General features: G+C 43.6%; 1 protein-coding gene across 1 annotated transcript in view; it reads right to left on the reverse strand.

The window, feature by feature from the left end:
• The window catches only part of slc7a11 (solute carrier family 7 member 11), a 179,235-nt gene that overhangs the window by 113,175 nt on the left and 45,505 nt on the right, over nucleotides 1-20,555 (reverse strand). The window contains exon 3 of the mRNA XM_080194466.1: nucleotides 18,739-18,854. Coding sequence (XP_080050592.1) covers nucleotides 18,739-18,854 — 116 coding nt within the window. The remainder of the gene's footprint in view (nucleotides 1-18,738; nucleotides 18,855-20,555) is intronic.

Here is a 20,555-nt window from a genome sequence, read left to right on the forward strand (position 1 = left end):
CTTTTCAAGTCTGGATGACCCTGCATCAGAGCCGCAAAGAAGGAAGATTAGACAAGATTTTCCTTCTCTTCAGCTCAGACGAAGGGTCATCCAGACTTGAAACGTTGGCTCTATTCTCTCTCCGCAGATGCTGTCAGATCTGTTGAAATTTTCCAGTATTTGTTTCAGATTCCAGCATCCTCAGTATTTTGCCTTTAGTCAAGATCTTAGTGTTTGCAACTAGGTTTAAAACCAAGCAACAATCCAATGAAAGCTGCGTCAACGCTGTGTCCGGTTTGCCAAACCCTTAGTTGACCCTGCTCCGAAATGTCAATTAACTCATCTGCCATGAATTTGATAGCACACCCATCAGCCAGGGATTGCTATTCTTTGGCCTTGTTATGTTTGGGTGAAACTGCCACCTCAGATGAGTTGATTATTTCGAGTTAGAAACTTCAGGCTGTATCTGGCTTAACTTCTGTTAAAGTGTCCAAGCATGAATGATGAAACAAAGGCCAGTCTTTTGCACAGGTTGGTTAAGATCATGACTTTGCAATAATTAACAGGGTATGATTTTCAGGCTCTACCAGGGGTAGGAATGTAGGAGAACTCGAATGCACGGCATTCTGGCTAGCATGCCTGTTGTGTAACTCCGATTTTTGGCACAGGCCATGTTTGCTGTAGAAGGCTTGTGTCTGGAAGGTCTATGCATTCTGTCTCTCAAGGCGGGTTGCTGGCTCCTGCACCCGCTCCTTGTTAACAACACTAAGAGAAAGCTGACTGGACTTCAGTTTCTGAACTGGTGAGAGGACAGTTTAACAGTCTGGTGGTTGGCACCCAGCGACAGCTAGGCTGGGGTCCAGCCACACCAAGCAGACCTACCACAGTGCAAGATCAACAGCAGGAAACCCCAAAGATGGATTCCCCCACATGCTACAGGAAACATATTCTTGTGCAAAGTTGATAAAAGCATTGGTGAGAGAGTGCCTTAATGTTGATGCACCCTCTCAGTTTTTTACCATCCATTGCTGACTGCTGCTCCTGTCAAGTTGGAAAGTCTCCTATTAGCCCTTCAGTTTTGAGAACCCATGTGGCACCCATGATTGGGCAGAGACAGGGACAGGGACAGGGTGGAGGGGTGGATGGGGAAGTCACCTCGGTGAAAACCTCAGAAAATGTCTATTTCCTCCCCACCCCCACTCCCAGGAGAGGGTTCAGGACCCAGAAGCATGGTGGCACAATGGTTAGCACTGCTGCCTCACAACGCCAGGGACCCAGGTTCAATTCCAGCCTCAGGTCACTCTCTATGCGGAGTTTACATGATCCCCCCCCATGTCTGCGTGGGTTTCCTCCGGATGCTCCGGTTTCCTCCCACACTCTAAAGACGGGCAGGTTACGCGGATTGGCCATGCTAAATTGCCCCTTAGTGTCAGGAGAATTAGCTGGGTAAATTAGTGGTGTTATAGGGATAGGGCCTGGGTAGGATTGTTGTCAGTGCAGGCTCAATGAGCCAAATGGCCTCCTTCTGCACTGTGGCAATTCTATGTAACAGTTCTGACTTCTGCTTCCTGGGCAGAAAATGGGAAAATTCACCACTTTGTCTCAGAACTTTAGATAAACTCCATCCTCCACCCCCAATACCAACTGGGCAGCAAGATCAGTGCAAAAATGTTTGCTACATTAAACAAAATAGCGCAGCTAGTCCAGACTTGAGACAATGACTGGAAGAAGACAGCTCAAACCACTTTGCTCATTCTACCTTCTGAAACATCACTCAGTGTTATTGCTATCAATGACAGACATTCAAATTGTCTTCAGTATAAGTGATGTTATTTCAGTTTCTGAGTAGGAAGTCTGATCTTCTCTGCAGCAGAATTCATAAAAGGATTGAGAAGTGCATGCAGAAAGTCTCGCTCATCGGAAAGTGGTATGGAAAACTTTATTTGCATCTACATTATCATGTGCATAATTGTGCCCTAATTGAACACTCAATCTTTGTTTTCTTGGGCCCACTAACTGTGTATCCTAACTTGCGTCAAATCATAGAATCCCTATGGTGCAGAAGGAAATCATTAGGCCCATCGAGTTTGCATCAACTTTCTGACTAAGGATGTGATCTTGCCTGCCATTCACACCACACTCTTGCTGCAGCAAAGTTGGAGAACTTGGCAGCCAGCCAAGCCTCATTCACAGCAACAGGATGGGGAAATCCTGCCTGTGTGATCAGTGATAAGATTCTGGCCAGAATATCCTACCCAGGTCCTTTCCCTCGCCATATCCTCGTACCACCAAACATTTAGCTTGGCTAATCCTTCCAACATAAAGATCTTGGCACACTAAGGGGCTTAGTAATTTAGCATGACCAATCCACCAAACCTGAGCATCGTTGGAGTATGGGAGAAAACTGGAGCACCTGGAGGAATCCCACACAGACATGGGGAGAACATGCAAACTCTGGACAGATAGTCACCCGAGGCTGGAATTGAATCCGGGTCCCTGGTGCTATGAGGCAGCGGTGCTAACAATCTGCCAGAGTGCCGCAAATGCAATTAAGCTTTCACCACTTGTACTAACCTACCTTGACCAGAAAGGCCTCGGATTTTAAATTCTCATCTTAAAGCACCTCATGAAATCATCTCTCCCGACCTTAGTAGCCTCTTCCAGCCTGGCAACCCTCCAGTTCTGAGCTCTTGTACAGCCCTGATTGCCAACACCCCATTATTGGTGGCCGTGCCTTAAGCTCCGAAATTCGATCTGCTCTCTCCTTTAAGATGCGCACTTACATCTATTGCTTCGACCAAGTTTTTGGTCACTTATATATGGCTCGGTGTGAAATCCTATCTGATAATGCTCTTGTGAAGTACTTTGGGTTGCTTCACTATGTTAATGGCAATAATACCAATGCAAGAGGCTGTTGTTGGATTTTGTTAACATCTCAAGATCGATTGACACATAGGAGATACTTTGGCTGACAAACTAAATGACGTGGTTTTATACAGAGATGTGTGATACTTGCTAAACATCCTTAAAAAGTAAAAGTTTATTTATTAGTGTCTCAAACAGGCTAACATTAACACTGTGAAAATTCCCTAGTTTTCACACTCCAGCGCCTGTTTGGGTAGACTGAGGAAGAATTTAGCATGACTAATCCAACTAACCAGCACATCTTTCAGACTGTGAGAGGAAACCGGAGCACTTGGAGGAAACTCACGCAGACATGGGGAGAATGTGCAAACTCCAGACAGACAGTGACCCAAGCCAGGAATTAAACCCAGGTCCCTGACACTGTGAGGCAGCATCGTTAACCACTGTGCTATCATGCTGCCCCAGTGCCCACCAAAGAACATGATAGATCTCTTTCACATTGTCTTAACCACTATGGCAGCAGTGTGCACATGTACCACTCGACATTTCGGTACTTTTAGCACCTGAAAAATGAGGGCAGCATTAAGCAATTTGTAGGCCATAGTTTGCAAAGGTACATGTCTCTGAAATGAGGCCTTTAAATCTCTTTATTTCTATTTAGTAAAGCAATCAGCCGGCAGCGTACAAGGGAAATGTTTCCCTGAGCACATTTATCATTAAAACTGGAGGGACATTTCTGAACGTCACAGCAGCAGATGATTGATGGCATGCGCCATTCAGGGGACTGCAAATGTGTTATTTAACACTTCCCAAATATGTACAATGCAAACCGAATGGATTATTTATCTGGGTGGAAGAAAGTGCCATAACTATATTCTGTTCGGGATTCCACATTTGTGTTGCACTGAAGGAAAATAAAACAGAATTAGGCTTTGAGTTCAAGGAAGATCTCAGTATTTGCCAAAGCGTTCTACCAAAAAAAATGGTCAGAATTTTACACTCCCCCACTAGCAAGATTTTAGGAAGTGGGGAGGGGGAGGGTAGTGTGAAATTGATTGGGTTTCCTTTTCCCTTTGCTTTATAATTCCCCCTACGAAGCACCTTGTTTTATTGCAAGGTGCTTTGTAAATGCACGCAGTTGTTATTCAGCCAGGCGGACTTTTAAGGTGAACATAAGAACTAAGAGCAGGAGTCGGCCATCTGGCCCCTCGAGCCTGCTCTGCCATTCAATAAGATCATGGCTGTTCTTTTTGTGGACTCAGCTCCACTTATCCGCCCGCTCACTACAACCCTTAATTTCGTTATTGTTCAAAAATTTATCTATCCTTATCTTAAAAACTTTCAATGAGGTAGCTTGCTTCACTGGGCAGGGAATTCTATAGATTCACAACCCCTTGGGTGAAGACGTTCCTTCTCAACTCAGTCCTAAATCTGCTCCCTCTTATTTTGAGGCCATGCCCCCCAGTTCTAGTTTCACCCGCCAGTGAAAACAACCTCCCTGCTTCTATCTTATCTATTCCCTTCATAATCTTATATGTTTCTATAAGATCTCCCCTCATTCTTCTGAATTCCAATGAGTATAGCCCCGGTCTACTCAGTCTCTCTCTCCTCAGCAGGAAGTTATTTGAAGAAGTGTTAGGAGCTTTACCATTGTCCAAAGATTGGTGTAATCAGACTGTTCCAAACTCTTCTAACGTTTTGCTGCTATTGATCTTTCTTTGTACCCAAGTAATTGCAACCTTTAGGTTTCGGCTGTTAATTAAGGAAGGAGGAACTAAATTAGATGCAGTGACCGCTGAACTATTGAATGAAGACTGACCTTAACGCTACAGTCAGTTTGGTATCTAATTTCAGATCATAAGAATGTAAATGAAGTTCTCTTCATAGCCAACTTTCTCTTCTGTTAATTATCTTCAATCTGCATTCTCTGACTACTGAACTTCCTACTAATGGAATCAGTTCTCTCTATCTGTTTAATTAAACCCTTCATAGTATTGACTAATTCTATTGAACCTCCACTTATCCTTCTCTGTTGTAAGTTGAAAACCTCAGTTTCTTTAGTTTATTTAGCTGATGTCCTTGGATGAAATTTTTTGGCCCTCCCTGCTGACGAGATCTTCCAGTCCTGCCAAACACAACATGACCCCCTCATCCCTGGCCGGGTGAGTTCCCTGGTGGCAGGGCTGGCAAGTCCGCAGGCATTGGCTGGACCAGAATATTCCCCCCAACAGACAATGGCAAACTGCCGCCACAGACTGAAAACACTCCATGGGGTGCCAGAAAATTCCACACATTGGATCTGCACCTTTCTGGAAAATATCCTTTTCTGAGCCTTTGACATCCCTGTTAAGTGAAATATGTGCAAGGGCAGGAGTGGCTGAAGACAAAAAAGTCAGAATTTTCTTTATGTGACGAAGAATATGTCCACGTTATAGCACAAAGTGGCAAAGCCCTGCAGCACGAGGAACCAGAAAATTACTGCCCTTTTTCAGATATGTTGTGAAATGCAAATGCTTCCAGTCCATTTCAAATGGGTGAAAGTATTAGAATTCCAGTGGGGAGAAACATTAGCTTTGCCTTTGTTTTACCATCGCGACTATGTGCAGACTAATGCGTTTATACAAGATCACCACAGCGGCCTCAGAATTCTACTATTCATGAGCGCACAGTAGCACAGTGGTTAGCACTGCTGCTTCACAGTTCCAGGGACCTGAGTTCCATTCCTGGCTTGGGTCACTGTCTGTGTGGAGTTTGCACATTCTCATTGTGTCTGCATGGGTTTCCTTCCATAGTCCAAAGATGTGCAGGTTAGGTTGATTGGCCATGCTAAAATTGCCCCTTAGTGTCCTGAGATGCGTAGATTAGCGGGTAAATATGTAGGGATATGGTGGGATTGTGGTCTGTGCGGACTCGATGGGCCTCTTTCTGCACTGTAGGGTTTCTATGATTTCAATGCAATCAGTGCCTGTAATTCACGATGAAGCCTATACTGACAAGGGGACATGGCATTGTTTGGTTATGTAAATACAAAGTGAGGAAAGGACTATGGAGAGCGGATGGTGGAGGTCGAAAAACCAATTCAAAGCGGGGAATTCCATAATCAAAAAGTCCGAATTGCCAGAGATTTCTCATTGGAAAATAGTTATTCTAAACATCTGTTAACAAGGCCAAACTTCAAACTATTGATTGGCACTAGATGACAGATAATCTTGCAAAAATGGCCTTTTGAGGCAATATGCAGTTGATGCCTTTTTAGCTTTCTCAGCTTTCCATTGTCATTTGACTGTGACGTGCTTAATTGTCCAACATTATGCACAGTTTGTAGCTCTGCAGCAGGACAATTTACTTGCAGGTAACTTCATGTAAACTCTTTTCCCTTTGAATTGTCATGTTGGGTTTTGCGGAACCTGACAGTGTGAGGCCACGACAGACAAAAGTGTCACCAGACAACTGATTTGCGAGCAACTATCAAGGACTCGTGATAATTGGTTTGATCAGGCATAATGCCCTTTGCAAACCCATGAATAAACTGCACTGTTTGCCTGCTTAGTACAACCTACAAAGCTTTTTCAGAAAGAAAATTTCACCGATTTTAGACCTCCTGTGGTAGCCGAAATGGAAATTGTTAATATCAGCAGCTTAGCTGGAAAACCGTGCCCTGTAGATAGACAAAATGGAAAATAGAAAGCATGGTTACTGCTCTGGCAGCTTTCATCACAAAATGCTTCATAGAGTTGGGAATATAGTTATGAATCCCTTGTCTTGAAAGGGCTAATTAAAGACATTAACATGTATCAGTGGTGCCGTATGATGTATGTCATTGTTTACAGGCTTAATCTGTTAACCTTCTAAATATTGGTTGTGGGTCACAGGTTCCCACTAGTCACAGATTCTGAAGCGTGTCAACACAGGTTGCAAATCAGCTGTACAGATGCCACTTATGGTGTCCAAGTAAGGGTGCAAACAGCTGAGAATTTCTTAGTGACGCATTACATTTAGGTAATAGCAAACATAATTGGTGAAATTGGCCTGTGCCAGCTGCGCATAATGGACTCACAGCGATATATTTTCCATGTCAATGGAAAATAAGAGCTCAAAGGGTGAGAAATCGCTGCTGGGATCACACGCACTCTCTTCTTCATCCTAAGGACTAAAGAAATTTGGCGTGTAGCTATGACTCTCACCAACTTTTACAGATGCACCATAGAAAGCATTCTTTCTGATCGTATCACAGCTTGGTATGGCTTCTGCTGTGCCCAAGATTGCAAGAAACTACAAAAGGTCATGAATGTAGCCCAATCCATCACGCAAACCAACCTCCCATCCACTGACTCTGCCTACATTTCCGCTGTCTCGGCAAAGCAGCCAGAATAATTAAGGACCCCACGCACCCCGGACGTTCTCTCTTTCACCTTCCTCCGCCGGGAAAAAGATAGAAAAACCTGAGGTAACAGACCTACCAACTCAAGACCAGCTTCTTTCCTGCTACTGTCAGACTTTTGAATGGACCTACCTCGCATTAAGTTGATCTTTCTCTACACCCTAGCTATGACTGTAATATTACATTCTTGTTTCCTTCTCTATGAATGGTATGCTTTGTCTGTTTAGTGTGCAAGAAACAATACTTTTCACTGTGCCCCAATACATGTGACAATAATAAATCAAATCAAATCAAAACCAAACCGGCGTTCCCTTAAGGACAGGAATATAGCCAACGCATGTGTAAAACTTAAAAAATCAGCATCTAAACAAACCACTGTGAGTGCCTGTCAGAAACTGAGTAGATAAACCACTCAAATCAGCCAGGTTACTTAGCTGCCATACAAGCACCCAGAACTGACTCTTCTAAATGTTACTCTGCTCAACTGAGCAGGTGGTAAGGATACTCGCTGCAAAATCTGCAGGATCTTTCTTTGTGTGCGCATGCTGGGTCTCGACGTACCTCTTTCTCTTTTGTTCCCAGGAGGTGTGCAGGGCCAGTATTGTCTGCGGTGTACTGAAGTAGTCAGCTCACCTTAACAGCAAAGTTAAAAGAATGAAAAGGTTGCCACACGGTAGGTTACTTAACCAGTCTATGGAGCTTTATTCGGTAGGTGTTACTTGCTTACAGTCCAGGATGGGAGAGATGAAAGATCTCCCAAATGTCTCTGATGATACAATCATGCGACAACATTGCACACAGATTAAATGGTTTACAATACATAACATTATCTATCGTAGTTGTCCGTGAGTGGCTTACTTGTCTATTTCAGAGGGCAGTTATGCGTCAATACTGCAGGTCTAAACCCAATTATAAGCCGGATTTAGTACGGACAATAGGTTTCCTCATGTTTGTAAATCAGTCAACGCCTCTGGATTACTTGTCTGGTAGTATAGCAACAATGCTACCAAATGTCCAAACACGACTGTGCTACTAATTAGTAAGTTGAGAGGAGAAACTGCTCTATTGTTTTGACCAGTAGAAAACAGTGGGAAGAAGAGATTGAGTCAGATGTCAGCTAAGTCCAAATGGGTAAATTTACTGGTGAGTAAGCAGGAGTTACAAGCAAGATTTCCTTGGTATGGGTAGTGTCATGGATCACTACCCACACAGCTTGTGTGCAGATCTGCATTGATACCAGAAAGGGATGGTGCATAGGCCTTGAATTCAATGACTCAATGCTACCTTTCCCCAGGGAATCGATGTAGATTGTGTTGCAGTGTGACGCAAACCCGTTCCACCGTCCCTGAGCCCGCACCACAACCCTCTTCCCCCACCCAAAATATTTTTCCACATCATGGGAGAGGAGGGGGTGGTTGGTGGGAATAGAACAGTCACCAAGCCAGTTGGTCCTCTCACACCTTTTAGTGTCAGGCTAGAGAACAGTACCAGAAGTTTACAAATTGGTTGTGGTGAAAAGTGGAAGTTATTCAGCATGGAGTACAACGACATGGAAAGAAAATACATGAAAAGACAATGGTTGTGAATTTCTGGGGGAGATGGCCCAATCTCCTATCAGAACTTCAACATGAAGCCTGCAGAATCCCTGGAGATATGGTATAAATAGTTGGAGCATTCTCGTATCTATATCATAAAGAGAATATAGAGGCAGTGGTAAAAAGCACAAATGAAATTTACTAGAAGGATACCAGAACTGAAAAATTCTACTGAAGAGAAAGAACAGGGGGCGGTTCTTTTCTTCAGACTATAAGGGTTTTTAAGGTCATGGAAAAGTCAGTGGGGCAGCTGTAAAGAACCTGTTTGTATTTGCGCGGGCAGCCAGAACTAGAGGCCCTAATTAAGAACATAAGAACATAAGAACATAAGAAATAGGAGCAGGAGTAGGCCATCTAGCCCTTCGAGCCTGCCCCGCCATTCAATAAGATCATGGCTGATCTGTCGTGGCTCAGTTCCACTTTCCCGCCCTCTCCCCATAACCCTTAATCCCTTCTCTTATCAAAAACCCATCAACCCGCTTCTTAAAAATATTTAGCGAGGCAGCCTCCACCACTTCAACGGGCAGAGAATTCCAGAGATTCACCACCCTTTGAGTGAAGAAGTTCCTCCTCAACTCCGTTCTAAACCGCCTCCCCTTTATCTTGAGGCTGTGCCCCCTAGTCCTACTGTCTTTTTTGAGCGGGAAGAGTCTCTCCACCTCTATCCTATCCATCCCATTCATCATCTTATACGTCTCAATGAGATCTCCCCTCATTCTTCTAAACTCTAACGAGTACAAGCCTAGTTTATTCAGCCTCTCCTCATAGCTCAATCCCCTCAACTCCGGTATCAGCCTAGTAAACCTCCTCTGCACTCCCTCCAGGGCCAAAATATCCTTGCGCAGGTGCGGCGCCCAAAACTGCACACAGTACTCCAGCTGCGGCCTCACCAATGCCCTATACAGCTGCAGCAAGACCTCCCTACGTTTATATTCAATCCCCCTCGCTATGAAGGCCAGCATCCCATTTGCCTTCCTGACCACCTGCTGCACCTGCAAGCTGGGTTTTTGCGATTCATGCACAAGGACCCCGAGGTCCCTCTGCACCGTCGCCTGCTGCAGTTTTTCGCCACGTAAGTAATAGTCCTTCCTACCATTCTTCCTACCAAAGTGGACCACCTCACACTTGCCAACATTAAATTCCATTTGCCATTTCCTGGCCCATTCGCCCAGCCTATCTAGATCCTTCTGCAGACTCTCCACACCCTCCGCACAATTTGCCGTTCCCCCAATCTTGGTGTCATCAGCAAATTTCGACACCCTGCACTCGGTTCCCTCCTCCAGATCATCTATATAAATGGTAAATAGCTGAGGCCCCAGCACCGACCCCTGGGGCACCCCACTAGTCACCATCCGCCAATCCGAATAGCACCCATTGACCCCCACTCTCTGCCTCCTATTTGACAACCAATCCTCTATCCACGCTAACACCCTACCCCCAACTCCATGTCCCCTGACCTTCTGCAATAACCTCTTGTGAGGTACCTTGTCAAACGCCTTCTGAAAATCCAGAAAGACCACATCCACCGGCTCTCCTCTATCCACTGCCCTAGACACATCCTCATAGAACTCCAGTAAATTTGTCAGACACGACTTCCCTTTAATGAAACCGTGTTGCGTCCGCCCTATCAAGCAATTATGAGGAGGTAACTAAAAAATACAACAGGGAATTCAGGAGAAACTTCTTTACCCAGAGCATGATATTAATGTGGAATTCACTGCCACAACTATAGCTGGGGCAGCCAGCATAGAAACTTTTAAGGGGAAGCTAAGATATAGTCGGGTGGAAGAGAGGAATAGCAGAATGTACTAATGAGGTGAGATGGAACAGGAATTGGAGGAGGTTGGCATGGGCCTATTGGGCAAAATAAACTGTTACCCTGCTGCAGACATCTGTACAATGAACTATTTATATCTATTTGCACCATTCTCTGGGCATTCCATCACTCTCCAAACAATCTCCAGGCAGCACAGTGGCACAGTGGTTAACACTGCTGCCTCGCAGCGTCAGGGACCCAAGTTCGATTCCCGGCTTGGGTCGCTGTGCGGATTCTGCACGTTCTCCCCATGGGTTTCCTCCGGTTTCCTCCCATAGTCTGAACGACATGCTGATTAGATGCATTTGCCATGCTAAATTCTCCCTCAGTGTACCCGAGCAGGCGCCGGAGTGGGGCGACTGGGGATTTTCACAGGAACTTAATTGCAGTGTTAATGTAAGTCTACTTGTGACAGTAATAAATAAACTTAAACTTTAAACAAAGTTACAGCAGGAAACTGGGACAAAGTAGACAAAGATTGTTTAGGTCTTTTTTGATTCCAGGCCTTATTCATCCACATGAAAGAAAAATGGGGTGAGATTGTTCTAGCACAGTGGCAAAAAACTGATTCATATTAAATTGGATTCTTGTTTCACTCTGTACCCAATTACCTTTCCCAAGGCTACTGGCGTAGATTAATATGGTCCCCAAATTCTTCACATCAGGATTTCTCTGGCTTTGTTCTTTTTTGGAATATATTTGTATAAACCATGAATATCGCTAACACTGGTGGGAAGACTGGAACGGATTCAGTCAGGGAAACCTTGTAGGGGTGTGAAAATGGTGGCCAGGATCACGCCCTGCTCCCCCCTCTCCTAATCCAAAGTGGATCCCAGTCACCCCCCCCAATACAAAGGAGATTCCCATACACCCATAATACAAAGAGAGATTCCAGACCCCATTCCTGGAGCCCCCAGTTTTGACTAGTGCAGGTTAAGGATAATGGCTGGTGTGGGTTGCGAGTCTGCACCCTTTATTCCTAACCTGGCTGGCTCCATTGCAGGGATAGGCATCACTGCCCTCCACTATTTTCATAGAATTGGGTCAGCTTTTACAGGACTTGGGATTGGTAACCTTTCAGAGGTGTCTTCAACCATAGTGGCTCAGAGAACATTTTGAAAGGCAAGTTCTTATCCATGCCCCCCACCCCCCACCCCCCAATGCCAAGCTGTGCCTCTCTACCCACCCCCGATGGACCCCATACTGTCCATGACAAGCTATGTCCTCCCACCAACTCCACATCGCCCCTTATATTCTCCAGGCCACTATGCTCCTCCACCCACCCCATGACCCCAATGCCAAACTATGGCAGTTCCATGTCTATTCACTCACTATAGAGTCCCTACAAAACCACTCTATTGTAACTATAGAGGTGTTAAAAAAGTTTTGGGTAAATTGAGAGACAAAAGGTCCAGATTTTTGCATATACTAGTTGACTTGTGAAAATGACTAAAACTCTTGGCTGTCTGTGGATGTTAATTCTGAACTTCTGGCATCTTTTTTGAAGGATTTTCCCTTTTGTAATGTGTATGCATTAAAAATATATTCAAAAATCAGAGAAAGAATAGGAAAAGTACATTGTTGAAGTTCATCACACTTCTTCACAAATGTTTGCTTTTGATAGTGAAAAATCTCTTTAAACGAGAAATTTAAATGCATACAATCAGATTTGTTTCTCCAGACAGTGGCCCAGACTATCAGGAGACTATTAATCCTGAAACTCAAGTTAACCTTCCAGGAAGCTGGTTTCGAATCCCACCACGAAAGATGGTGGAATTTGAATTCAATAAAAATTATCCAGAATTAAGAATCTACTGATGGCCATGAAGGCATTGTCGATTGTCGAAAAAACCCCTCTGGTGCGCTACTGATCTTTTGGAAAGGAAATCTGCCATCCTTACCTGGTCTGGCCTACATGTGACTCCAGAGCTACACAGCAATGTGGTTGAATCTCAATTGCCCTCAGGGCAATAAATGCTTGCCAGCCAGCGACACCCATGTCCACGAATGAAAAAGAAAACTCATCGAGTGCACTAAGCATTTCCCAGTCCAAATGAAAAATATGACCAAAGGCCTATCAACAACTTTAGTATGCATTCTGGGAAAGCTGCCAAATTCCACACCATGCGTTTGCATGAACATGATCCCTATTACCTGGAGAGGATGAAGTGTACAGAGAGGAATGTGTTTACTATATTCCTAGAATTGAATGGGATCATATGCAAATTAAAATTATTTGAATTAGTGTCACTTCATTCTATACTACGTTCAAATGAGGAACAACATATGGCTGACCATGAATGAATGTGAGATTTAGAGTAGATTTTCAGGTGGATTTTATACATCCAGCCTCATTAACCCCTGTCTTCAAATCACAAATGCACAATATAGTCTACCACTGCTCAAAACTCTGACAGTTAGGAAACATGCCAGGTTCTGCAGGATCCTTTTCTTTATGAGCCTATGGCAAATGACCAAAGATGAGGACTTGCTCAGAGGTGGAGCATCCATGCCCTGTAACAGAGGGTCAACGTTACAATCAGTACCTTATGTTGGAATCCCAAGTACCAGATTAAAATAGGACAAGACTGTGAAAATTGGCTGTATACATTTTCAGGGACCATACAACTGAAAAAGAAACTTAATTTGGCATTTACCCTCATGAGAAGTAATGCAATAGCCTGGAAATTTGTATACACAGCACCTAATGGGCATTGTGAAGTGTGGCAGAGTGCACAATCAGCCTTCCCAGAAGATAGGTGCATGCCAAATTGGAAAAGGTACCTTGGAGGTACTCGGGGCATCCTTCCAAGAAGGCCATAAGGCCCATTAGCTCTGAAAATGATGGACCTAACTCCTGTTTCAGATCCTTTAATGGGTGGTGAACGGCTGCACCAAATGTCATGCATGCTGTGCTCAATTTTCTTGGCTGGAAGCAGTCATGTCAAGAGTCCTAAATGAGACTGCTGAATGCTGCCACCAAAAAGAATCAAATTAAAAAATATATATTTTCCTGTAGGATTCTCACGGCTGTATGATTTTTAAAATTCTTTCAAGGGATATGAGGGACACTGACAAAACCAGTATTTGTCGCCCATCCGTAATGGTGGTGGTGAGCTACCTTCCTGCCCCTTTGCAGTCTATTTAGCGCATATGCACCCACAGTGCTGGTCGCAAGGAAAGGTTACACTCTGTGCTGCTGCCAATCACTACTTTCTCCCTTTCCGAACTCCTTCCATGAGGAACTTACCACAGGTTTAATTTCAGCATCTCCGCCAACCATCTTTCTCCCTCTTAACGACTTCCCCCCCCAGCACGTGATACATATCCAGTGAACTAATTTCTATGCCAATGCCTCCCACAAATGTTATCAGATATTGCTCTCAAAATCTCTCACGTTATATCTTGCAGCATTTTATGTTTGTTCAGTATGTTGCCTAGCTGCAGAGAAAACCATGTTGGCTCTATTATTAAAAGACAAAGAAATGATTCTACATGTTACAAACCTGGGGCATAATCCTTGGGTTCATTTGGAATCATAAAGCAAGACAATAAAGTTCATCTGAAGCCTCAGATGGGATTGAATGCATTTGCAAATACCTGCATTATAATGTACAGTGCTCACTTATATGGCTCACCTATATGAAGCATGCTTGCATCAGGCCATGCTCAACAGTGCATAATCTAGGATCACACTTCTATGCAACACTGAGGGAGCACTGCATTGTCAGGAGTGCCATCTTTCAGATGAGACATTAAACTGTTCCTCAGGTAAAAGATCCCACAACTCTATACAAATGAAAGCAGGGAAGACTGTCCTATCAGTTATCTTTCAATCATCATCGCGCATCAGACTTGTGAGAAAAACTCTAGCTTATGGAATGAAAGGGGAAATAGGCACTTGGATAAGAAATTGACTAAGTGACAGGAAATAGAGTCGTGATAAATGATGGTTTTTAAGATTGGAGGAAGGTTTGTTGTTGAGTTCCCGGAATCAGTATTCTGGCGGTTGCTTCTCCTGATATGTTAATGACCTAGACTGTGGGCACAGTTTCAAAATTTACAGATAAAACAAAGATTAGAAACATTGTTAACTGTGGTGAAGGCAGTCTTGAACTTCAAAAGGACATGGACATGTTGGTGGACTATGCAGACAAGTGGCAGATAAAGTTTATTAATCTGACTGGTGGTGATTTAGCCTGAGGGGAACCACACCTCAGGCAATGGGTAAGATTGAGAAAACAGGCCTTCATGAATGACCTCAGCCGGTACAGGAATTAAACTCCCACCAAAGGTAACATTGAACATGTATATCACATGGGTTAGGCCTCATCTGGAATATCACATTCATTTATGAGTGCCTTATTTGAAGAAGGAAGTGAAGGCAGTACAGGAGAGATTCACAACAATGATTTCAGGGGTAAAAAACTATAGCTATGAGAATAGATTGAAGAGGTTAGGACTATTTTCCTTGGGAAGAAAGAAGGCTGAGAGAAGACTTGATGGAGATATTCAAGGTTCTGAAGGGTATGGACAGGCTGAGTAACGAGAAACTGTTCCCAATCAAGACAGCATCAAGTACTCAAGGACATGGTGGCACAGTGGTTAGCACTGCTGCCTCACAGCTCCAGAGACCCGGGTTCAATTCCAGCCTTGTTAAGTTAAAGTTAATAGTCAAAAGTAAGGCTTACATTAACACTGCAATGAAATTACTGTGAAGTTTGCCTAGTCATCACAGTCTGGTGTCTGTTCAGGTCAATGCACCTAACCAGCATGTCTTCAGAATGTGGGAGAAAACCGGAGCACTTGCAAGAAACCCATGCAGACATGAGGAGAACGTGCAAACGCCACACAGACAGTGACGTAAGCCAGGAATCGAATCAAGCCCAGGTCTCTGTCACTTTGAAACTGCAATGCTAACCACTGTGGGTGACTATGTGGTTTGCACATTCTCCCCACATCTGCGTGGGTTTCCTCCAGATGCTCTCGACAGTGCAAAGATGTGCAGGTTAGGTGGATTGGCCATGCTAAATTGCCCCTTCATGTCATGGGGACTAGCAGGGTAAATATGTGGGGTTGTGTAGATAAGGCCTAGGTGGGATGGTTGTCAGTGCATGGGCCGAATGGCCTCCTTTTATAATGTAGGGATTCTATGATTCTACTAGAGGGCACACATTCAAAATAATGGACAAAAGAAGTAGGAGTAATGTAAGGAAGTACTTTCTCACACAGTGGGTGGTTGGATTCTGGAACAAACTTCCTGAGAGGGTGATAAAGGCAGATTCAATTGAAGTATTCAAAAGGGAATTGAATTGCTTTCTGAAAAGAAAGAATGTGCATGGTAACAGGGATAAGGCCAGGAATAAAACATTTATTCAGAGAGCAAGTGGGGATGCGATGGGTTAAATGGCCTCCTGCATTGTAAAGAACCAGTGATCCTGATTCTGGAACGTAGGTGTTTAGTCCTTTATTTCAATGCTGATTGTTGTAATTGGCTTCTGCAGTTCTTACCTTACCACAGCGACTAAACACAGCGGCCATTGGCTGTGATGAGCTTTGAGAGGTTGAGAGGCACAATAAATGCAAGTCTTTTCTTTTGGCATTAATATACCACCGGATTTTCACTTGTGCTGATTAGCAGGTAAAATCACTTTACTCACTGCTAATAAGTAGGTGATGATGGAAAAACCTCACAAGTACGGTGAAACAGTCTGGAATTACTCACACATTTTGACTTTCATCTGAATGCGAAAAACACATTCAGCAGTCAGAGGGTGGATGTATCCCTGGTGATATCCTACAAAAGGCCATCTCCAGCAAGAGGCAGACAGGCTTTGGTGAGCTTTTTAAGTTTTCATTCTAATAGCCCTGCGTTTTTGACGCTGTTGTGACGATCTGTTTTCCTCACATGAAGAGTTTGGATATAAACAGTCCCGTACAGAGGATGCAAGCTATCCCCGTGTGATATCAGAGGAGGGCCGATCTGCCTGTCCTAGTTTGCTTTGCGCTGCTTTGAGGCCCAATTAAATCTCAAGTGCCAGCAACACTTAATTTCCTTGTTGTAACCTCAGTTGAGTAATCACGCACACATCCAGGTACCGACTCACATAGGTCTGGGGATCATATCACTGGTGGGACATTGCATAGAAGTGAAATTTAAAGGGATGAGCTCAATTAAAGAGGTGTACCACAAGGGGGTTGATTTCAGTCCTTGGGTGGTGTTTATCAAGGCTGAAAGTACAGGAAATTAAGAAGCAGCAAGCAATGGGAAGGGCATGGTTCCCCAAGTGCTGGCATGAGTCTGCAGGCAAGTGAGTCAATTTCAGCACCTGGCATACTCTATAGGATGGTTGCTGAAGTTGGAGTGATGCTGCATACGATGTTTCCCTCTGCGATGTTCCATGAGCCAGCGCTACAGCATGCCAACGAGGCAGTGCAACCAAGGTGCAGGCCCCAGCTGACTGTTAGTGTCTCTGTGTGTGCCAACTCTTGGCCACCTTGTAACCACAGACATCCTTGCAGCAGATGGCACTGTTCAGCAGCTGCTCCCTTGGCTGACCCAGACCTTGCGAAGGCAGGTGCCCATAAGCACTCCGAGGTAAGCTTGAGAAGGCTGGCAGAACGTTGGCTGACATCTCAGCAAGTGTGATCAAGCAGTTAACACTGCTTCCCGACGACCTAATGGTGACAAGGGTCTGCTGGTTACAGTCAATGGGCAAAGAATCCTATTTATATGTTGCATTGAAGCACATAAGGTTCTGAGAGGGCTTGGCACTGTTGACAATGAGAGACTGTATCTCCTTGGAGTCAAAGGTCATGGGGGCACAGGCAGAATGTGGATTTGAGTCCACAGTCAAATAAGCCATGGTCTTATTGAATAGTGGAACAGGCCATATCACGCTCCAAATTTGTGTGTTTGTATAGTTCGAGTGTCTAAAACTAGGGGACTTGATCTCAGAGTAACAGAGCACCCACTTAGGACAATAAAAGGAGGAGAAATCCTTCACACAGAAGGTGCGAATCTTTGGTATTCTCTACCCCACATGAAAGGTTGAGATCGATACATTTTTGGACTCAAGAGTTTAGGGGTTCAAGCACAAAAGTAGATTTGAAGATCAGGCATAATCTGATTGAATTGTGGAGTAGGCTGCTGAGGTCAAATGGCCTACTCTTGCTTCTTATCTTTATGTTCTCACCCTGCAGACATCTGCCAAATTGAAGTATCGTACCTCTGTAAGTACAGAGATATGGGTGTCAATGCGAATGCCCTCTTGGATAGCCTAAGTTGCCTGGCATCCTTCTATACCCCTTCCACTTCCTAATGCTTATTACCAACCAATGATGCCAATAATGGGAGCTCAGGGTAAGAAAGCAGAATAGCAATCACAAAAAACATACAAAGGCTCATGAAAACCTACCTGACAAACAAGCAAAAGGTAAAATTAAAAGTACAATGAAGGCATGAAATAGAAATCCTTAACGCCTTCAGACTTATTAAAGGTTCTCCCATCAACAATTCCACTTGAGGTCTCTTTACTGCTCAGTTGCATTATTTTGTGTTAGGGGTTCAGGGGGTTGTGGGTGGTGGGATGCTATCTGGCATCTGGAAGATTGAGTGAGCATTTGAACAGCACCCTCAACTGATATCTTAATTGGCCTAATTGGCTAACCTTTGGGAAAGGAATGGAAATGACCTCCTTGCTGTTGACCTTTTACCCTCCTCTCGCCATTGACCTTTTACCCCTCCCTGCAAACAGGCAGGAGGCAGGAACGTGGTGACAGACTGGCACACTGATGGGGAGCAAGAAATCTGTCAGCGCACACGCTTCTATAACCTCCTCTGCCTTGCAGTGAAAATTCAGCCAATGTTTCAGACCCAATCTATCCACTTCTAACTATCCAGTTACAATCACGGAGCAGGGGATGAAAATCAGACAATTTAAATGTATTGCTTCCTGAAGCATTGTATAACTATTTTCCATGCTATTTTAGTACACAGTAGAATGCAGTAAAATTCCCCTTTTGATATATATTAAAATAATATAATTGAAGAATGGGAAAGTAAGTTATAGCTTCACTGAGCACAATGTTAGAAAACTTACTGATTCCAATGGTGGTGACCATCTTGATGGCAATTTCTGGGACTCCACAGGGCATAAAAATTGGCTCCAGTATATATTGGCCGAAAGCCAAGGATATCACAGCAGTCGCTGCAGGGCTGTTCAGAAAGAGAGATACAACAGTGTTAGCTGCTATGTCCTCAAATGACACGTAACCAAGAAAGCATCGAAAGGTTCTTTTATTCCATAGCCTTTTCCCAGAGAAACTCTGAACAAGAGGACAATTGCAAACAATTATCAATTTCAAGGTAGCACTTAGGGCAGAAACTGTGAAATCAGAGCATAGGAAGGTAGGCAACAAGAAAAGACTACTGCGTCTCCTTCATACTTTCTGCTTACTGACTGTACAATTCATATTATCATGCAGTCTACCCAATCCGTCAAATCTTCTGAGTAAAGGCTCTCCAAAGATTTCTTTTTTTCCCTTATGTTCACCATGCATGTTAAATCAATCAATACAGTTGTGTTAAAAAGTCTTGTAGAAATATTGAAATCTGACTACTTGCTTGTCATAAAGACAGACGAAAGTTCACAAAGGGAGAACTGAGGCTGAAGTGACTGGTGAGGACAATAAACTTTGTCATGCAGAGTGTGAGATTAAAGTAGGAAGGGGAGAAGAAGCTTAAGGTGTAAAGAAGTCCAATGCACAAGCTGTCCCATATTGTCACTCGTCGCAACAATGACTCTCTCCTTGCCTTATGAGGATTAACATAAATAATGCACGATGGGTATTCAAATCTTTCAAGCTTTTTATTAACCTGCTAGCAAGGAGAACAGACATAGTGAACAGTGAATTTCATTGTGCTGTTCTGTTGATTCATACAGAAAATGTAACAGTTATAGTTCACCGTATCTTGCTTTTTGGAATTTTGTTATTGAAAGAGTCTTATTTTCATCCTGTGGCCGAGGCTGGAAACTTTACAGTTTAAATTTAAAAGTTACATCTTGTAGAACTGCACTCAGCACATCAGGCGTACAAGTTTCAAATATTATTTCAAACATTATACACGTTCAAAGGTATCCCAATGCAAGCTACTTTTTAATACTGTGCATTTACAAGCACTCTTCAGAGTGGAGGACTTATTCCACTCTTTCTGTTTATTCGACACTAATATCCATCAAATATTTATTTTCAGGTGTCCACTTTTAAAGAAACAGATATGTGATAAATGCTGATAATGGAGTATCAGGCTATATCTGTGCATTTATTCTTAAACAGTTAGCACAGTAACACAAGGTTTAGATTCACCGATTATCCTGAGTACGTAAGCGCTGGCCTCACTGAGGACCTCATTTGGCTAATAATCATTTTCCACCACTTAACAGGGTTGTTTGTCATAACTTAATTTTTCCATACCAGCATCTGCAGTTTTTAATTGCTTTTACCTAAAGTTTCACTATATTTATTGCTTTATTTGAAGTGGGCATCCTTAATCTTGCAGAACAAAGTGAATTCAATACTTGGCTACAGCTGGAATTACAACTTAATTTCTTGCTCGTGACACCCAGCATCTTTTGTTTTACAGAGGATAGAGTGTGACTCAATCTCCTCTGCTCGCATCTGATCGGCACAATGTGGATGTGACCTTCCACTGCAAAAAGAAGTGACATTGTTTGTGAGGTACTTAGCGACTGTACCTCTCACTGTCAAATGGTTTTTATGCGAGGCGTGAGACGTAAGGTTGCAATAGCAGTGAAAGTAGGATGCGAAAATGTGTGAGAAGAAAGGTGAGTAAGTGGAATGTTAGGCAATGGTGAGTAATAGGAATGAGGGAGGGGTCTATTGTGAGTACCGATGA

Source organism: Carcharhinus amblyrhynchos, chromosome 1 (genome assembly GCF_965287045.1).
Source record: "Carcharhinus amblyrhynchos chromosome 1, sCarAmb.v2.hapA, whole genome shotgun sequence".
Taxonomy (NCBI): domain Eukaryota; kingdom Metazoa; phylum Chordata; class Chondrichthyes; order Carcharhiniformes; family Carcharhinidae; genus Carcharhinus; species Carcharhinus amblyrhynchos.